The 16,627-nt window shown below is 44.3% G+C and overlaps 1 protein-coding gene across 4 annotated transcripts in view; it reads right to left on the bottom strand.

Annotated features, from left to right (window-relative positions):
• Tbc1d2 (TBC1 domain family member 2) overlaps window positions 1-16,621 on the bottom strand; it is a 44,722-nt gene extending 28,101 nt beyond the window's left edge. For 2 of the 4 annotated variants that reach the window (XM_023705458.1, XM_023705460.1), the window contains exons 1-3: window positions 16,567-16,621; window positions 11,315-11,433; window positions 6,830-7,026 (exon numbers count right to left, since the gene is read on the bottom strand). In XM_023705458.1, the coding sequence (XP_023561226.1) occupies window positions 6,830-7,026; window positions 11,315-11,433; window positions 16,567-16,619 (369 nt within the window). In that variant the 5' untranslated portion in view covers window positions 16,620-16,621. Of the gene's footprint in view, window positions 1-6,829; window positions 7,030-11,314; window positions 11,434-16,566 lie in introns of all 4 variants that reach the window. The other 2 variants (XM_023705457.1, XM_023705459.1) reach the window with 1 other exon arrangement.
• Window positions 16,622-16,627: the final 6 nt, after the last annotated feature.

Consider the following 16,627-nt stretch of genomic DNA (forward strand, 5'->3'; position numbering starts at 1 on the left):
TAAAAAAACAACAGAGGTTTGTACTTAAGTTGTTTATTTATTATTTCTTGCCTATATCTTGTAATATGAGAAACTACTTTGGCAGTAACAATACACAATGTACTAACCATTGTTACTCTCCTAAAATCTTGTTTTGAGATTTTGTACTATTGTTTTTATTTTTTTTTCTTTAAAATAAAAATAACTGATGTCAAAATAAATAAATAAATAAAAATAAACTAAGAGAAGTCACTTTATTTGAGGGTGGAGAAAAGAGGGAAGACAGAGATGAGAGAGAGCTGCTCAATAAATAGGTAGCACTCAAACATAAAATAGCTGCTCAGTGTGTACTTCTTTAACTGCCTAATGAAGCTGCCTATTATGTCCACTGATGTGTCCTGAAATTCTTTTTTTGGGGGATGAGATGCTGATAAATCTACCCGATGGGGGTGGGGGGGTGGGGTGGGGATGGGGGTGGGGGTGGGGAGAGTGAGTTGAAGACCCACCTCTTCTTTGGGGGACCTCCTCAGAGCCTATGAGGTGACAGGAGAGCAGGGGTACAGAGCTGGAAAGGGGCAATAACTTCTGCCTGGGACAGAGGTGGGCAGAAGACCAGAGCCCCCTATAAATGGCAGAACAGTTTAAATAGACCAGTGAAGTATGAGGACAGTCCAAGCTGGTCTGGCTCCCCCTGAAGGAAGCTGAAGACAGTAGAACAAAGATCTGGAGAAATGAGTCAGGTCAGAGCTAAAAGAGCCCTTGGGTGTGGCAAGAGAATGGGGTGGGGACAGTGACTACACACCAAACTAGAATGACTGGAATGTTCAGAAAGCAGTCAGTTTCCCAGGGTTCTGTGGGGAGAGAGATTAACATTCCTGTGGCTCCACCATGACCAGCCAGCTAGACCATTTTCCTGTTCAGCTGAGATTTGGAGATTACAGTGGGTGACTTCTTGGTGAAAGGATATACACACACACCCTGTTCAGGCTTGCTCTAGTATTTCCTCCAAAGTTGGGAGGCTAGAATCAAAAGCTCATTTCATTCCATCTGCTGTCTCCTCCTTCCTCAATCTGGCTCTCAAAATCTGAGACCAGAATTCATGCACCAAATAAGCACAGCCAGGGGAGAAAGCAAGGACCTCAGGCAGACCTGTAAGAGGGGAGTGGAACTGGGTCAGGGCTGGAGGAAACCTGGAGGCCATGAGGTCCTAGGGACCTTCTGACCCACAGATCTTGCTGTCTCAGGGGAGAAGGAAGCCTCAGGAAGGAGGACGCCGTGCGTTCCAACAGAGGGCTCCCTCTGATCTAGGAGGCTCTTGCTTCTCCATGTTGTGTGGTTCACAGGTTGTGGGGTAAAATGTTTCTTTCAAAAATAGGAATAACCCTTGAACACAGCAGCATTGCGCAAGACACCCAACAGACAGGAACAACTCATGTGTGCACTGGTGGGTCAATGAGTAAATAAAATGTGGTGTATGCAAACCAGGAAATATTATTCACCTTAAAAAGAAGGAAATTCTGACATTTGCTACAGTATGGATGAGGGTGATATATACCAAATGAAATAATCCACCTATAAAATGATACTCAGTTTCCATTGTTTGAGGAAACCAGTTTCTATTGTACAGAGATATAGAACAGAATGGTGGTTACAGGCAGTTGAGTTAATGGGAGTGCCAAGTGGAAAATTATTAATGGATTCAGGGTTTTAGCTTGCAAGATGAAAATGTTCTGGAGAGCAACTGTGTAACAATGTAAATATATTTAATATCACTGTATAGATGTAAAATGATTATATATATATTATATGTATATTTCAGTGGCCCTAGAGATTGAAACCAGGACCTTGTACTGCTAGACAAATGCTACCACTGAGCCACATCCCTGGCCCTGTTATGTTTTTATATTTTGTTTTATCTTAAAAATCATTTGTTTGTTTATTTATTTATTTATTTGGTATACAGCTCAGACTCGTAGTGATTAATCCTTTTGTCTCAGTTTCCCCAATGCTAGGATTACAGGCATGCACCACTGTGCTTGGTTCCAGGGGCCAGCACGTTGTCCTGGGGTTTCAGGGCCAGCACAGCATGTGGTACCAGGGATCGAACCCAGGTAGGTGCTGAGACCTTTAACCTACCTCCCTAGCTGCTGTTATATACTTTTAAATCACAATACAAAATGGGATTGTTACCAAAACTGTAGTAAACAGATGAGCATTACAAATTGTTTTGAGACAGGGTCTCACTATGTAGTAATGTAACAAAAAATTAAAATCAGTACAACAATCCATACTGAACAAATGTTTTTAAAAAATGACAGTAACTATATTACTTTTTATTGCCCTAAAAATTCATGTTTTTTGTACAACTTTTTTGACTACATGAATATACGACTACCTCTTAGAAAGAATAAACATTAATCTTAGATAGTCTTAGAGATCTTTAAAATACATATAAAAGATATACTCTTATTTTTATTAGCCAAGGCTCAAAAAAACTATCAGCTATTAAGAAGCTATTTTTGTTAGGACTCAGGGATGTTTGCTGATGTCATGACAGGAGGTTAGAGATTGTTGGAAAAGGAGTTAAAGCCTTGGGACTAATCCTAAAAATCAGAAAAGCTGATCAAGTGATACTCTTAATACTTTTCAATATAATTATTATTTTGTTCATCTCATATTTTAGGTGATAAGTTGTCATTTTATTTATAATTTAAAAGCTAATGTCATCTTTTAAAAAACAATCCTTTGTTGTACAGCAAAAAGTACTGCTGTTTCATGTCACTAAAATTAAGCTAAGTGGGTTCAGAAGAGGTCAGGTAAAGGATTACTGGCTACGGAACTATGCAGACCTCAGAATTACTCAGCCCTCAGACCTGCTGGGATCTGGTCAGAGTTTAAGTATCTCCCAGGGGCTTATGCACTAAAATTTGATATTCACTGTGATGTATTAAGAGGGTAGAATTCAACCTGACTTTGTATGGCCTTTTGGAGGTGATTCAGATTAGGTAAGGTCATTAGGGTAGAGATTCTGTGATTGAATCCTGGTGGTTTTATAACAGAGAGATGAAGAGAGAAAGAGAGAGAGAGAGAGAGAGAGAGAGAGAGAGAGAGAGAGAGAGAGAGAGAGAGAGAGGAGAGAGAATGAATGAGAGAGAGAGAGAACAGATGTGACACATAGGCATATTCACATATTCCCTGTCTCTCACTGAGTGATGCCCTATATGGCTGCTCTGACTACTCTGCCAGCAAGAAGGCCATCCCCAATTGTGACACCTTAACCTTCCAAAACTGTGTGCCAACATAGAGCTCTCCTTTATAGGTAGCCTGTCTCATATATTTCATCATAACAACAAAAATGGACTAACATAATCTCCATTCCAGATCCATGAAGGTAAACCTAACAAAGCTGGCCTCAGACTGGTTACTTCAGTGAGTTCAGCTTTCTCATTATTATTATTATTTTTTTAAATTTTAAAAAATATTTATTTATTTATTTATTTTGTGTGTGTGTCACCAGCTCAGCCCACCAGGGGGCGGGGGCTGGCTGGCATGTGGTGCTGGGGGATTGAACCACGGTCCCTATGCTTTGCTTAGCTTAGCTTCTTCTAAGTAGGTGCTTTAGACCACTGAGCCATCTCACCAGCCCCCAGCTTTCTCATTATTATTATGGAAATAGAGACCCCTAATCTTGTACAGTCGCCTCCAAGGTGAAAGAGAAAATGTTCCAGGAGTGCCCCTGCCAAGCTTGACAGCCAAGGGACCTTCCAATACCTTCTCCGTGGTGTCAGGGCCCACACTGCATGTGTGTGTTTGGAGGTATACTCTGAAGTCTCTGGTTGGAGATACAAGGAAGGGGCCACATATTGTCCATGTAACATTTCTAACAAATTATATGCCTTTACCAAGTAATCCTGAATGAGTTAAGACAGCTCCAGAGGGCCCCAGGCAGGATCCCCAAGGGTTCAACTTTCCTGGCAGCCAACAGATGGCCACCACCACCAGACAGGAGCCTGCCATCTGCCAGAGCAGACAGCCTTCAGGCTGGGTGCAGTCTGTCAGCTTAGAAGGCCTAAGTCACCTGGCCAACCAGCCATCTGGTGCTACCTCCTGGAGTCCAAATCTCCTGTGGGGTCAACGCTGCAGTGCTGGGATAGAATGGCTTAATGGGTATCAGAGTTACCATGGAGGTTCAACAGGACACCAGAGAGCACAGGGAGTTCAGTCGTGTTTCTCAAAAAGCAGTCTTGGTGCTTAGGTCTGACACTGCGTCACAGACCATGGATCAGAGGCAGCCAGGCTGTGAGGAGTGCCCTGGTAATGGTGGACAAGGAAAAGGAGACCCATGTCCAGCCCTGGTTCTTCCCAGATGCATAACATCAGGCATCACCCAGCTTCTCTGAGCCCCTCTGTGTGGCATGGTAAGACGTCAGAAGCTTTGGGGGTACACACTCTTGAGTCTGAATCCTAGCTCAGCTTCCATGAGCCCTGACAGAAGCTCTTAGACCCTCGATGTCCCCTTCCTATAACTATGTCCTAAGAACTAGAGAAAACACACAGAAAACACTAACACTGTGTAGTTACTGCATTTATATCTTCTCTTCCCCACTGGATAGGGATGTCCCTGAGAGCAGAGAGCAACTGAGTTTGAGATGCTAATTCTTACAGTCACTAAAGTCACTGGCAATGATCACCTGGCTGGCCAGTCCAGGACAAGACTCCTGTTGCATTTCCTTCCTGAAGTGAGAGGTACATAGCAAAAAGATATAGGAAAGAACCTTGCAGGTGTGGCCCAAGGAAGCACAGTGGCTGTTTTCTCACTAATGAACTGGTCTCTGAGAGTTGTAGATGAGTCATTCCACACTTGGCCCATCTAGTGCTGGAGCACCACCAGACAGCCAGATGGTGAGTGGACTCCTCTGCCCAGCCTTTTTCTGCCTCACCTCAAGACCAAGAGCCTGTCTCCTCCATCCTTCCCCTCTGGGTTTGGCATCGAGGATACAGATGCAACCTCACAGCTGGGGTGTGGGAAAGTGAATGAAGACCTGGGCTTCCGGTTTCACTGCTAAGGCCTCCTGAGCACGCTTCCTACAATACTTCACCGGTTTCTCAGAGCCACTCAGGGGGACAAGTTGCCCCTCCAAAGGTAGGAAAGAATTAGCACTGAGGGCTATGAAGTCAGGGTAATAGCCCAAATGTGCTGGGCAGCTAGGGGTGTTAGATATGGGTCTCCCCCAAAAACATGGTTATACCTCCCTTTACACAAGAGAAAACAGGCTAGAGAGGGTGTGAGACCTGTACCAACCAGAATCTGGGTCTGTGCTATCTGTCATGAAGTCTGTGCTTGGAATAGTGCACTAGATGGCAGTGTATATGTGAGACTGGGAGAGTCCCCAAGCCTCCTTTGCCCCCAAATCAAAGGTTAAACCACAGGGCTCTTTCTTCCCTCCTCTACCCTAGGACACAGTCTTGGTTTACTGGGAATTACCTATTTTCTTTAAATCCAGATTTCTAAAGGCTGGAACGACTTTTCCTGATCTTTCCCCTGAACGCATGGGAGCTATCTATAGTATGGCCATTGCAATTTGTAACCACATGTTTAGGTTTCGCTTTGCTCAGTGCCTATCTCTGCTATGATATGTGAGTCCTACAGCATTGGCCTGTGTACTTGGCCCTCTGTCTTGTCCCGGCACCTACAATACTGTATGTGCATAACAGGCCCTTAGGGAACAGTTGGTGAACACTAAAGAGTCCCCTCTAATCACTTGCTGCTCCATTAACTATAACCCCAGCCCTAACAAGAATAAAGCCTGTTGCTTCCCCTAAGATTAGCTCACAGTGGCAGGAAAACCTGAGAAGGGCCAAAACCAAGTAGCTGGAGGGAACATTTTCTTGGATTGCCTTCTCCAAAAACAGGGGAAAGGACGAGAAAAATATATAAGGGGGGAGAAGATTCAGTAGTAAACAGAACACACACCTACCCACTTCCCCACCCTGAGTCCCCTGATTCTGAGGCTAGGGAAGGAAGCAGAAAAGGACTCAGTATAACCAAAACTGAAGCCTTCTTCTTAGAGGACCCAGGTCCTCAGTGGAACCTGCCCTGACCCCTGCCCTCAGCCCTATACTTAGGGTTTATGGTGACAACTGTGCTACCTTTGTCATTCTTACTGTACTCAGCAGAGGGTTCTGTTCAGTACTACAACCCTCCTGCATCTCTGCCACATGATCTCTGGATTTAAGCACACTTTATTGTCTGGGTTATAGGATTTTTGAATAATTTTAACATCTCTTGGTGTGTGAGATCTGTTTTCCACAATGACCATGCAGCACTTTTGTAAACTCACTTTATAAGTAAACTCACTTTAAAATAAGCTCACTATCAAATCTAAATCCCCCAATCCACCACTGTTGTTTTGGTTCTATACTGGGGCCACACCCTGCCAACTTTCTGTGAGTCCTTTAGATATCTACACCAAGTAATCAGCTGCCAGGCCAGGCTCAAGATCTCCCACTTCCATCAGCGACTGCTCCCAAGACCCTGCATCTAGATCCCTCCTGTAAATATTGCCTCTTTGGTGGTAGTCTAGACCACCCTCTTTGCAGGAGGGACTCAGGAGACAGTTATTAAAGTAGTTTTCCAGAGACCCCTGCCCTTGACAGCCTTTTGTCACATAGTTTGAACATGTTCCTGAGCAATCAATAGCACATTTCCAATCTCCTGCAATGGGTTGTTCAACAACTATAGACCAGCCTGAGTCAGTTAGGCTGGTATATCACACAGAGCTATGTGTAAGGCTCCATGCCTCTGGGGCACCTTGGGAACTAGAGACCCGAGGGAGAGGCCAGTGCTCACCTTCTGAGACTTCAACTCTTTGGTAAGCACCAGCACCTGCTGCTCCAAGGCTACCACCTTCTCTTGAGCTGTCCTATTACGCACCAGCCCTTCAGAAAAGAATGGGAAGGTATTGCTCTGAGACTTGGTCTTCTGTGGGAGACTGGCAGGCAGAGAGGACTTGGGTGCAGGCTTTGGAGAATCTGCTGGTTCCTTCCCTGCTTAAGAGGAGAGACATTGAGCTTAGAATCAACGCAGTGGTTTTCAAAGAAGCCTGTTTCCAAAGCACCTGGGGGACCTAACATGCAGATGGTTGGGCCCCACTCCTTGGGGTGGTTTCGGAGTTGGCACTTCTACAGAGTTCCTAGCTGATACTGACACCTACCTTGAGGTGCATTGGACTATCCACACCATGCTGGTTGAGTCATTCAACCAGTGGCCTAAACTGCCTTGACCCACAGGTCAACACCTGACCTGGAGGGATATCTCCTCCCACCCTGCTGGGTTTTATGGATGCTGGCTCTTCCTGCACCAGCCCTGAAAAGGTGTTTTATTTTTCACTGCAGGATCCTGTTTCTATTTGATGAATGATTTTTCAAAGCAAATATGTTTGTTGCTGGGAGCACAGACTGCATTATCAGTATTCTGCATTCTAGCCCCAGGCAACAGCTCAAACTCTTGATTTGAATTAATTAAGTAGGTAGCCAAAGCTTTCACTCAGAGCTACATTCCCTGCATTTTTTATTTTTTGAGATGAGGTCTTGCTAAACTGCTTTAGCTGGACTCCTGCCTCAGCATCCCAGAGTGCTGGGATTTCAGGTATGTGCCACCATGTCTGTTTTCATTAGGTTTTTACTACCAGCTAATTTAGGAAACCGTATTTCTTTCAGTCGATTGCCTTGAAGCTTCATGATCCTTTTATTTCTTCCAGAGCAGGCAGTGGCAGCCTATAGTTGACACAGCAGAGCTAGTCCATAGCCTGCTCTGTGTAAGTAAAGTTTTACTGGAACATAGTCATACCCATGTGATCACATATGGTGACCAAAGGTCTTGGCTGCTTTCACTTCACAAAGACAGAGCTGCATACCTGCAGCCCATGGTCACAAGCCTCAACGAAACACATCTGGTTCTATACAGAAAACATTTGCCAAGCACTGTCTTCTAGTTACTAAACTGTATTCTTAAATTCAATGTTAGAGAATCACTCCCCTGGGCCAGCATGTGCTCCCTTGTTCCTGGTCTATGTTCTAGGACTCTGCCAGTAAGCTGCATCAAGGACATTCCATGGCCTGCATGTTTGGTCAAGGGACATGGAGACATGCACTCATACATGACACATCACACCTATTAAAAAGCTCCAGCAGAGAAATGCCCCTCAGTCCTCTTGCATGCCAGAAAAAAAATTGCTTTATCTAAGAAAATATGTGATTAATCTTATGGACATTGGAAATAATCTAGCCACTTGCATTTCCCTTCTTTGCCTTGGCTGCTGAGAAACTTCGAGCTAATTTGCTGCCCAGTCCCCCCACCCCCAACTAGGATTGAACCCAGGGCCTCTGTATAGGGTTACATCATTTTCCAGTCCTTTTCTAATTTCTTATTTTAAGATAGAATGTCCCTAAATCACTAAGTTTCCTAGGATGGGCTCAAACTCACCTCTTGCTTCAGCCTTCCAGAATTCTGGTATTCAGGCTTGCACTGTCACCACACCTGACTCGCTTCCCACTTTCAGATACTCTCTAGCATCTTATCTTGATTCTATCTAAACTTCCTAGCCCAAATGACTCATTTATTTTTCCCAACAGGTACTTCAGTAACCTACCTGCCATCCTTCTGGTACTTAGGTATGAAAGGTGACCAAGAAAAAGATGTGAGGGGATCCGAGGCCAGGGGAGAGGCAGGGCTTAAAAGAAGGGATGGATGACTTAAATGTCTTCCTTCTGGAGACCAGGCTGGGGGAACAGATAATGAATGACTTCTGTAGGTAACAGAACCCCATCGCTCTTGGTCTTAGTAACCTTGTTCCAGGCCTGTGAGAAATCCAGCCGCACCAGGTACAAAGGGGGCTGTACTCAGAAAAATACAGTGCTTCGTCCTTTTTACTGTTATAGGATCCAAGGGAGAAACCCTGCGGTGCTCAGAACAGAGGCCTGTCCACCAACCCTGAGGACAGGCAGGGGAGGGGCCACGTGCTAATTTTATATCTGAGGAAAGCAAGGCCTGAGATAGTGGTTTTCAACCAGTGCATTAGGATTTGGTGGGACTGGTTCAGAGCTGATAGAGGGTGGAGTGGGGCAAGAGGAGGACAGAGGGCCAGACTGCTATATCCATTCAACTCTGCTTCTGCTTGCTTTGTATATTAGACTTAGTGTGTGCTGGGAATAGAACACAGGTGTCATGGCAGTAAAGATGTACAAATGCTCCCGAACTTATGACAGGATTATTTCCTGATAAACTCATTTCAAGTTGCAAATAGCATAAATGGAAAAAGCATGCAGTTCAGTTCACCTAACAAGTGTCCTAGCTTGGCCCCACAGTGCACTGGAGAGGGTCTATTGTTTACCTCATGACCTTATGACTGACTGGGAGCTAGCGCTTGCTGCTACTGCCTGACATCCAGAGAGAGTGCTGTAAACTTTGCAAGCCTGAGAAGCCATCCTGATTCAGAATTCATTGGCTGGAGATGCAGCTCAGCGGTGGAGCACTTCTGTAGCATACAGAAAGCCCTGGATTTGACCTCTGGCACCAGAAAAAAAACCCTGAAATTCATGGTCAAGTTTCCACTGAATTCACATGGCTTTTGCACTGTTGCAAAGATACAAACTTTATAATGGTTGAGTCATTGTGAGTCAGTACCATCTGTAGTCTGAAAAATCACTGACTTCAGGGAGCGGGAAGGGGCCGGAAGGCTCCACTTGAAGTCTGGTTTGTCATTCACAATGCGGCCATGAGCAAGTCAATCCACTTCTCCATGCCTTAGTTTCCTCATTTATCAACCATGGAAAACAGCAGGGTCTACAGTGCCATTTGCTGTAAGCATTATGCAGGTCACTGTGGGTTAAGTGCTTAGCACATTCATGGATGGAACCTGAAACTATCCCGCTAATTGAAAGGCATCAGTCACAAAGGAGCACATGTCACAGAGTCCTCACACAGGAAACACTGCAGAAGGCACATCCAGGAAGACAGCAGATCAGCAGCTGCTATCAGCTGTAGGGAGGTGGTGACTGGGGCTGATGGCTATCAGCTATAAGGCTTCTTTCAGAAGCCATACAAATATCCTTTTTTTTTTTTCCCAGCACTAGGGATTGAACTCAAGACCTTGCACTTGCCAGGCAGGTGCTTATGCAGCTCAGCTATCTCCCCAGCCCCAGTTGATTAGTGATGTCTACACAGCTCTGTGGCATACTGAAATCTGTAAGATTGCACAGTTTAAATGTGTGAGTTATACAGTTTCTTTTTATGTTTTAATAAAACTGTTACTAAAAAAAGTGCTTAAGTAGTTGGCACACAAAGTGACTGCCATAAAAGTGGTATTATTATTATTATTTTGATACATTCCACTGTGATCTCAGAGCCCTCCTGAGGGGCTGATTCTCCAGAGGGGTACTCAGGTGGTCATAAGGAGACTCTAGGTGCTGCCTTAGCCAGTTTTCCCCTAATACTTCTAAAGTGAAATATGTCCTAAGGGTAATGCCAGTCTTTAGGAAGCTACTCTGATAGTGTGGGTCGTTAACATTTTAAGACAGAAACAATAAAATGCTCTGTTGACCTAATTACCTCTGGAAGGCATTTTTATACCCTTTCCTTTGTAAATTAAAAAATAAAGAGAAATGAAAGAGATGAGAACAATATTTTTGTCTTTATTACTTCAAGAACTACTACTAAGATGCTCAGTTTGGGAGATGAAACAGTTCTGGAGCTTGATGGGGGTGATCACTGCACAGCTTAATGCTACCACGCTACATACCTAAAAGTGGTAAAATTGTAAATTTTGTCACAATTAAAAAAAAATTGCTCCTTAACCTCTAGAAACCCAGAAATCACATAGTGTATTTCACCTCTGACACCCACTGTGAACTCAGTGTTTGTGGGAACCCCAACAACATTCCTGTGTTGAAGTCCTAACCCCAAGTGTGACAGTATTAGATGGTGAGAGCTTAGGGGATGGAGCAGAAGAAGAGGACGGGATCAGAGCTCTCTCAGCCACGTGAGCTGAGACTGGAAGAGGGCCCCTACCAGACGTGGAACCAGCACATAATCCTGGCCTGCTCTGTCTTCATATGACTGTGAGAAATAAATGTCTACTATTTCAGGCACACAGCTACCCACAGAATTTTGTTACAGCAGCAGCAGCAGCAGCAGGAGACTAACAGCCCACCACACACACACACACACACACACACACACACACACACACACTGGCTGGTAGGGAAGAGAGAAGGCACTCATTCTGGTCCAGGGGCTTGCTCTCTGACAGCCACTCAGACCTGATCAAAAGCTCACCTGGGGTGCTGGAGTCAGGTGTTGGGGTCTGCTCCCCACTCTGTGTAGCCTCTTCCACCAGATATCCAAGGCCGGTTCCCGGGGTGTGCTTGTTGCCACGGATAGTGTGCATGGTGTTTCTGAAAGGAGAAGTGTGGCATGTGAGCTGACAGCCCCTCTGCTCTCCCTGCTGGAGCTCAGGGCTCACTTCAGTGGGATGCCCCAGGAATTAGCACGATGCATCTGAAAACACAAGCTTCTCTGGGCCCCCAGGCCTTTTTCTTTCTCTCTTAGCCCTTTCCACACACTCTCTGTTGCTGTCCTGAGCTTGACTCATCCATCCCCCACTCCTGCTGCTGAAAGTCCATTCATTGGCAGATGCTTAGAACAGTGCCCGATGCAGGGATATTTCACACATATGTTGAACAAATATTGAATAGACAAGGTAAACTGCAGCTCCTATAACCTCCATCTGACCTTGTAACTACTGGCTCTAAAACTATCAGTGCTCTCAGTTCCACTGAGGTATGTTACAAATATCTTGTGGCATCTTCCTCCCTTTGCTCTCTTGCCCCACTCGGTCCTCTGCAGCCTCAGCTCCCAAGGAGCCTACTGTACCTCATGCTACTCCTTGTTTAACCACTTACATAGGCTAAGCCTCATGGTATCATTTCAAGAACTACGTTGAGTAGCACTGGAGTAGGTGTGCCCAGAAAGCAGGCTCAATATAGCAAGTAACTAAGTAGCACCAGAGGTGGCTTGAGAGTACACACTACAGAAAAACTCAGAGTGGGCCAGATGGAAAGACAGCTCAACTGAGTTTATTTTCCCTTGCAAAGATATAAAATCACATGTATTATGCAAAGATAGCACGAGAGAGAAAAACAAAGGAATTGACTAGGTCAGTTGCTTCAGACAGCAGACTATAGTCCACAGGGAGGATCATAAAATTTGTTCAGTGTCATTATCAACACTTGAAAGATAAGCAGAGAGCTGGGTGTGGTGGTACATGCCTGCATTCCAAGTAATGGGGAGCCCAAGGCAGAAGGATCTTCATGAGTTTGAGGTCACTTAGGCTACAGAGTGATTTCAAGGCTAGTCTGAACTACACAGTGAGACCCTGTCTCAAAAAAAAAAGAGCCCAGAAAGTATCAGTGTGCATTTCACCTAGCCAGGGTGAATGTTTTCTGAGTTAGATATATGTATACTGAGCTGTAACAAAAAGCATATTTTGTATTGTAGTCATGATCAACAGTTTGAAACATACTACACTTAGGAAGGCACTTACTTAAGGGCATCAGTAGCATGATCCAAAGAGGGGATATGAAAGTCTTAAGGCCTGTGTTGAAGCCCAAGCTTTGTTACATTATCTTTATTTATGATACTACCTGCAGCAATAGGATGGACAAATATTCCACAAACTCTTAGATGCTGGATAAATACAGGCATAGTTTAAGGACACCTAGCTGAAGTTTCAGCAAAAGAAGGGACATCCCCAAGGACTAAATATAAAAAAGGGACATGAAACTCAAGTGAGAGTAAAAGTGAAGACGAATGCTTAGGTTAGATGGATGTTCAGCGAATATTCGCTTCTTCCCTACACCTCTGTGAGAGCACAGCCCTTCCCCCTCTCCTTTTGGGAAAATTTACCCGTGAAACCCATGGCCCTAAGGTTTCTAATTGTTAATTCAATTTCTTTACTATTTACTAGATTTATTCTGATTTCCTTTTTCTTTTTGAGTCAGTTCCAGTAATTTGTGTCTTTCTAGGAACTTGTTCATTTCATGTAAATTATCAAATTCTTTGTTACATAGTTGTTAAAAACAGTCCCTTGCAGTCCTTTTTATTTCTGTAAGGGTGGTCACTATGCCTCTTCTTTTGTTTGATTTTAGTAATCTGCATTTTTTTCTTTTTTTAAAAAAAACTCATCTAGAGTTCTCTAAATAAATAAGTCAATTTTTGTCTGTCTTTTCAAAGAAAAACTATTTGACCTGAAACTTGGTTTTTAAATAATCTAGGTGTTTTGGTCAAGCTGAGTATATAACAAGAAAAGAATGAGATTATATTTTTATGGATTGATGGAAGGGAAAATTCATCAGTTAAATTAAGAGTAGAGAAACAATAAAAATTCAGTACTCCTAGTGCCAGCTTTGGAATTTGTTTTGTTACTACTATGGTCCTATTATAAAAAACTTCTGAAACATTGGACTAGTCACTTTCCTGTCTTAGTTCTTACTTTTCCTGTCTAAAAATAAAGGAATGGTGGGTGTGTTAGGAAAAACGACACTGAGCATGATGGGCATTAGTATTTACTATTTACTGAGTACCTTTTCTTTTTTGAGATGGGGTCTCACTGTGTATTCCAGGTTAGCAGTGAACTCCCTATATAGCCCAAGCTGGTCTCAAACTCGCAATGATCCTCCAGCTGCAGTTTCTGAAATGCTGTTATTATAAGCATGGATCACCACATCCTGCTACTGAGCATCATTTTGTCCTAATCCTGTGCTGAGCTTGTTACACAATTTCACAAACCACAGCTTCTTGCATTATAGAGGAACCCATACATATACCAGAGGCACTGGCTGGGCAGGGTGGCTGTCACTGCTGCTCACACTTCTCCCTTCCCAGGAGCTGTAGCTTCTCAATATGTACTTGGGCTCATGGCCAGTCATCCCTGGAGGGTGGAGGGCTTCGAAACCCCAACTTCAGTGCAGCAAAATGCCTTGTAAGCCCTGGCACACAGCTGTGTCCTCTGGGATATGGAGGTGTGACACAGTCCAAATTACCTTCGCTGTGCTTGGAAGCGACATCTCTGTTACAAATTTATCATCATCTTTACTTGATAATTTCAGAGACCATTTTTCTGAGCAGGGTTAGCTTAATTCCAAAAGACCTGGCCAGCACAGAGGTGACTGTCATAAAGACATGTTTGGAAGGGATAACATTGGCAACTCAGTGGTTCCCTCAGCCTCAGCTTCCTCATTTGCAACAGACGCTGGAAGGGCCTTTGCCTGGGCCACCATCTAAGCTACACACTACAATATAATGCGCTCTACTCATTTCATCTTCACAACTACTCAGTGAAGTATTTTTGTTAGCTCCAAATGCCAGAGAGCAGAACTGAGATTCTGAGAAGCTAAGTAAACAAACCATAGCACTGCTAGTAGTAGGACTAATCATTAGAAGTAGGTACCTACCTATGGCTTGAGAGCCTGACCACATGATAACCGCCCTTCACAGATGTGTTCTGACACCTCAAAGATGGCATGAAGCATCTAGCACAGCGCTCAGGAGGTTCCCTATGCCTTCCCTGAGGATGATCTGTCCTCAGGGTAGCAAAACAGCAAGTGCCACGACTGGGAGGTGAAGGAGTGCAGGGAACAGGGGCAGCTGTAGACTCCCATGCTCTCTAGGGCTTGCAGCAGCTCAGGTCACCTTTCTTAATGATGTTGCCTCACTTCTTCTGGCTATCACAAGTGACAGGAGGGAAGTGATACAGAGATGCTTTGAAACTTCCTTCCTTTCTTGGTCTCTGCATGTTCTCTGTTCCACTTCTGTGGCTGTGGCCTCTGCCATGCATGAACCAGCTTATTCCTGGTGAGTCCACCCTGTGTACTTGCTGGACAGATGGCTGAGCTTCTCCCGGCCTCCTCTTCCCACCAGCTCCTTCTCCACGTACCCAGTTCCCATGAGCTCCGCCTTGGTGCCATGGTCCTCCTTGCCCCTCTGGGGGACTCAACCATGGCCCACACTCACCCTCCAGCTCAGTTCTCTCTCCTGGGCTCTACGCCTCTCCATCCAACTCTCAGTGGGGTAGCAGGCCCCAAAGGACTATCACCTTCTCTCTAAAACCTGCTTATTTTCTGGGAAAGCCATGACCACCTTCCTTGTCACCTAAATTACCAAAGCCAGTAGAGGGATATCCTGTGCTTGAATCATCCACAGCCAATGATTCCTAACTGTAGTCTAGTCAGCAATCTATTTTGCTTTCTAAGAGGTCCCAGTTCATCCAAAATCCACATAGCAAATAAACACCCAAACAGGATCAGTACTGGGTACAGCTTGAATTCCTAAAGATTTCCATTCTCTTAACTGGAAAAAACAACAATGGTATCCACAGCCAGTATTATTACATATTTGTGATTGTCAAGTATAGTTCTAAAGTATTCACCCAGTTAGCCCCTATCTAACCTAATCAGGCAAGCACAGCTGTACTTATATTCACAAACAAGGTAAGTAAAGCACAGAGAAGCAAGCAACTTGTCAAGGGTACCACAGCCCTTAACTATGACAGTGTCCAAGCTTAGGCAGTTTGGCTTCAAGGGCAAGGCCATATGGTTCTTTTCAATATACTATCTAAGACAAACCCTGACAATGGGAAACTACATACATATATATATAGCAGTTGACATACAGTCAGTTGCACATAGTGAAAAGTGAATAATTTGATGTGCTTGATGTATGTAGACATTTGTGAAATCATCCCATCCCATCCCATCACATCCCATCGCATCCCATTGCATCCCATCGCATCCCATCCCATCCCATCGCATTCCATCCCATCCCATCGCATCTCATCGCATCCCATCGCATCCCATCGCATCCCATCGCATCCCATCGCATCCCATCGCATCCCATCGCATCCCATCCCATCCCATCCCATCCCATCCCATCCCATCCCATCCCATCCCATCCCATCCCATCCCATCCCATCCAGTATGATCTCAGTTTTGCATACATGTGCAATGGTATCTTGGTTCACAAACACTTTTGTTTGCAAACAGTTTGGTTTGCAAACATAAGCACTTGGCAAAATTTTCTTTTGGTTTGTAAACTCTGTATTAGGTGACAAACACAACTGTAGCCCTATTTCCCCACAAAAACACAAATGTGGCCCTATTTCCCCACAAAAACACAAAAACACAATCTTTCCCAAAATTGTAGAACAAATTAAGTTCATGAACCAAGGTACTGCTTGCTGTATGAAGAAAATATAGAGGAAAGAGCTATACCAATTTCTAAGACAGTTTGTCTGGATTATGGTAAGTTTTAATTCATTTCTTTCTAGAGATTTTTAATTTCCTACAAGGAACATGTAATACTTTTCTGATCAGAATAACCAGTGTGACTTTTAAACATGAAACATGTTTAATTAAAAATAAATCCATAACTCCTTCCCAGTACTACTCTCCTGCAGGAGAGGAGCACGAGGTGAAGCTCTGCAGAGATGCGTAGCAGGGAGCTCAGCCAGCCCCTTAAGTCATGGCACTTACTGGATTTCAGTTCCCAAGTGCTTGAGGGAGATGTTCTGAAGGCTCAGAGGCATGGCAGGGA

The sequence above is a fragment of the Octodon degus genome, unplaced genomic scaffold, assembly GCF_000260255.1.
Source record: "Octodon degus isolate 3935 unplaced genomic scaffold, OctDeg1.0 scaffold00221, whole genome shotgun sequence".
Taxonomy (NCBI): Eukaryota; Metazoa; Chordata; class Mammalia; order Rodentia; family Octodontidae; genus Octodon; species Octodon degus.